A 4,155-nucleotide genomic window follows, 5' to 3' on the forward strand; every position below is an offset into this window, starting at 1 on the left:
TACAAAAATCAGCTCAGCTCAGAGATCATTTACTCCAACCAGCTTATTTACAAAATAAGAGAGCTGAAGTCCAGAGAAGTGATGTTTGTGGCACAATCTAGACTAGAAACAAGACACATTGGCTTCTGTTGAGGCCACACTCACCTACATGATACAACAATGTGGGCACAAAACAAGGTTTCAAACAATTAGAGTTGGTTCTCTAGACTGAGGATATTATAGGACCATAGACTAGGAACAAATTTCAAAAGACAATGAAAATTTGGAGTCAGGGAAGTCTTCCTTGGAGAACATGGGACAAATGGGGAGGGGAGGGGGGATCAGACAGTCAGGAAAATAAGACTTTTCGATTCAGCCAAGATTCCACAAATCCTTATTGGGCTCCTACCCTGTGGCTGGACTATTCAATGCCCTGGAAATATAGAGCATTGAACATAATTTTCAGATTCCTGCTTTCATGGAGCTTGTTTGTAGGAAGATCAGCTAAGCTGGCAGAAAGGTTCCCAAGATACAAGGAGGCAAGGTAACAGCCTGTTTCATAGAGCTCTATTCACTCCTTTGAGTGAATAGAAGTGTCCAACAGAAGGTCTCTAGAGAGAACTGTCTAGAAACAGCAAAAGTGAAGTTATCACTTCTAATGGCTGTTCAAGGAAGCTGTGTTTTAAAACATTGTTTGCCATCTTATCTACAGACATTAGAAATACAAAGAGTGGTCCTTGAACTTTATTTTATCTTCCATTCAATCAGCATTTGCTAATAACCTCCTACATGCAAAGTGCTTGGTTCTTAAATGATAACAAGGGAGAGAGAAGGAGGGACAGAATGTATGGTTATCAAGCTCTACTGAGAGTTTTTTAATGTAAAGTGTAAAGGAGAAAAAAGAAAAGGTTGAATGATGAGTCCATTATCAGGCAATTTAGGGATAGTGGATATCTGCTGCTCAGATTTTACTCTGAGCTCCAGACCAATATACCCAACAATCATTCAGTATCTCTATCTGGAACTCTCAAAGACACCTCAAACCCAAAACGTCTTAGACCAAACTCATGATCATCACTGCCTTCTTGCTTAGCCTTTACCCCAGTGTGTAACTCTAACATCTAGATAGCTGCAACACATAGAAGAAAAAAAATCCACACCTTTGACACTCTCTGCTCTCACTAACCAAATCCAATCCATCACCAAGTCTTTGTCTCCAAGCCACATTACATCCTAATCAATACTCACTGGGCCAGGCTTAAAATAGCTTTTCATTTTCAAATATTTCTGTTCTGAATTCCCACTATTGGTAATAGCCCTTCTTTTTATTCACTTCTCCATCAATCCATCCCCCAATCTAATCTTATCACATCATCCTCTTAAACATTTTTCCATGGCTTCCCAAAGTACTTGAGTTTGTCTGGTATCTGCCCCTCTTTCCAACCTCAGTTTACACCATATTGAGAAGCCATTATTCACTGATTAGTGTAGATGTCTGATGAATAGCTTTCTCTCCCACTAGGCTGAAAGTTCTGTGAACACAGAGTCTAGGTCTGTTTTTACCCACTACTATTTTCACAGCACCTAAGTGCATGGCACATACAATATGATCAATAAATATTTGTGCATTGAATGTTTTTTTTAATTATTTTTTTATTGAAGGATAATTGCTTTACAGAATTTTGCTGTTTTCTGTCAAACCTCAACATGAATCAGCCATAGATATACATATATCCCCTCCCTTTTGAACCTCCCTCCCATCTCCCTCCCCATCCCACCCCTCTAGGTTGATACAGAGCTCCTGTTTGAGTTTCCTGAGCCAGACAGCAAATTCCCGCTGGCTATCTATTTACACATGGTAATGTAAGCTTCCATGTTACTCTTTCCATACATCTCACCCTCTCCTCCCCTCTCTCCATGTCCATAAGTCTGTTCTCTATGTCTGTTTCTCCATTATTGCCCATGTACATATTTGTGCATTGAATTTTGTTTAATGATTGAGTCAATGGTTCTCAATCAGCAGTGATTTTTGGCCCTCTCCCCCAGGGAATATTTGGAAACATTTTTGGTTGTCACAGCTATAGGGTCTCTACTGGCATCTAATTGGTACAGGCTGGGAATGCTGCCAAAGGTTATACAGCGCACAAGACAATGTGAAAATTAGTAAAAGAAAACCTCAACTAAGATTGGAGTTGAAAGGACCCATAGAGGGAGCTCTCACACCCTATCACATATTGTCAAATACCCCCAAAAGGAAGATATTAGTTACTGACCTCAACAGGAAGACATCAGGTACTAACCCCATCAGGAAGTGCAACTACTCTACTACCCCAGCAGGAGGAGGGAAGACTTCCATCGCCCAGCAACAAGCCCAGCCAATGAAAAGGGCCTCAGCTTAGCCAGTGAGAAGCCTTCATCACCTGAACTTTTACTTTTCTCCAATGAACCCTCATTATTTCCTTACTGATGACTTTCTTTCCTTGTCCAGCTCTCCCTACTATAAAAGCCTTCCATGTGGTGTAGCCCTTGGGGAGTGTCTCTCTGTCCCCCAGGTGAGATGCTGCCTGATTCATGAATCATTCAATAAAGCTAATTAGATCTTCAAATTTACTCAGTGAAATTTTGTTTTTTAGTAATGATAGTCCCACATATTTAGCACAGAGTCTCAGCAGTGCTCAGGTTGAGAAAATTTGATTTAGATGAAAGAGAAAGAATATTTATGTTTTAGTCACATTGAATTGGATTTCCTAGAGTCAAGTCCTTACAGACAAACATTTGTCATTTCCCAATGCCATAAGAGAGACTTAAATATGATGCGTATACACACCAACTATTAAATTTCCTACTGGCAGGAGATAGCTCTTTTAATGCCTCTTGTACTCTCCAGGTGCGCAACACAGGGCTGGAATTTAGGTACACCTATCTGGAAAACCTCATTTATCATTTAAAAAAAAAAAAAAAAGACTACAACATTGAGGGTAGCCTTGAGCTGCATTAGAGGGATCACCTAATTTCACATATATTACCTAAGTGTAACAAAGCCTAGTGACATCACAATGGAGCCCTGCCCATCTGCTAAGCCCCGCCCTCTTCACAGTCATAATGGATAAGGCCTTAAATACCCAGACTCTGGCCCCTGAGTCCTGCAAAGCCCCTCATCTTGGCAGAAAGTACAATGTCGACCAGCCGCAAATTAAAGAGTCAGGGCATGAGGAGGGGCAAGAACAGAACTCCTCACAAGGGAGTCAAGAGAGGTGGCAGCAAAAGAAAATACCGGAAGAGCAGCCTGAAGAGTAGAAAACGGTGTGATGATGGTAAGTGAGAGATGAGTGGGAGAGCAGTCAAACAGGGGGGACATTGTTGTCCTGAGGGCCTTTCTTCTTGGAGTTAGCTCTCACAGGACCCTGAAACCTCAGCCTGAGAATTTTGTTCTCAACCAAGTTCCCATCTGGGCAGGAAGAGGATGAATGGGGTTCATGAATCTTCAGTGAATGTTCTAACTGGTGTTCCTGTTGCATACTTGTCCTTTCCCTACAGCCAATCGCAATTTCCGCTCCCACGTGTGACTCCACCAGCGGGCTCTGCCCTGGTGGACTTTGAACGACACCAGGCAGCAACGGAACAGAAGGGGGACTGCCAAGGAGACCTGAAGTTAGACCAAAGCCAGAGAAGAACTTATCATGTGGATAAAAGGCCAATCATGACGAAATGAGGAATGTATATGTTGGCTGTTTCTCCCCAACATCTCAATAAAAATTTTGAAAGCTGAATTTCAGTGTCATTTGATCTTTTGGTTGGAAAATGGGTTCCTGAGCTGGGCAGGCTTAGGGGGAAGAATTAGCAGGTAGGAAACCTATGAAACTATTAAATGTGGTTTGGATGATATCAGTGTAATTTGTATTTAACAACTCTCTCATCTGTGTGCACTCTGACCATGCACCATCACCATATATAGGTCTTAGTGGTCTCAATGTACTGTCTTCTTCCCCATCAGAGTGCCAGTTATGAACCAAAGGTGGCAAGCTGGTTTTGTCAAGAGGCTTAAAACCATGATCTCCTAAACTCAAACCATGAGATAAACTTTCTCCCTCAGTGCTTCTAATCTGATTGTGTGGGCATGATCAGCAGGTGTTTAAAGATGGGGACACGTTCTAGGCAGAGGACAACGTGGGTCTG

General features: G+C 41.9%; 1 protein-coding gene across 1 annotated transcript; it reads left to right on the forward strand.

Moving 5' to 3' along the window:
* Positions 1 to 3,122: 3,122 nt before the first annotated feature.
* TNP1 (transition protein 1) lies at positions 3,123 to 3,749 on the forward strand. Its single transcript, XM_043910101.1, has 2 exons — positions 3,123 to 3,293; positions 3,517 to 3,749. The coding sequence occupies exons 1-2, from the start codon at positions 3,155 to 3,157 to the stop codon at positions 3,543 to 3,545; spliced, it is 168 nt and encodes a 55-aa protein (XP_043766036.1). The 5' UTR covers positions 3,123 to 3,154; the 3' UTR covers positions 3,546 to 3,749.
* Positions 3,750 to 4,155: the final 406 nt, after the last annotated feature.

This window comes from Cervus elaphus, chromosome 8 (assembly GCF_910594005.1).
Source record: "Cervus elaphus chromosome 8, mCerEla1.1, whole genome shotgun sequence".
Classification (NCBI taxonomy): domain Eukaryota; kingdom Metazoa; phylum Chordata; class Mammalia; order Artiodactyla; family Cervidae; genus Cervus; species Cervus elaphus.

What these genes read in the sequence shown, in the direction of transcription:
- TNP1 (XM_043910101.1), top strand. Translation starts at nt 3,155, where the DNA reads ATGTCGACCAGCCGCAAATTAAAGAGTCAGGGCATGAGGAGGGGCAAG. An exon ending in TAGAAAACGGTGTGATGATG is followed by an intron (nt 3,294 to 3,516) that starts GTAAGTGAGAGA and finishes CTTTCCCTACAG; the next exon opens with CCAATCGCAATTTCCGCTCC.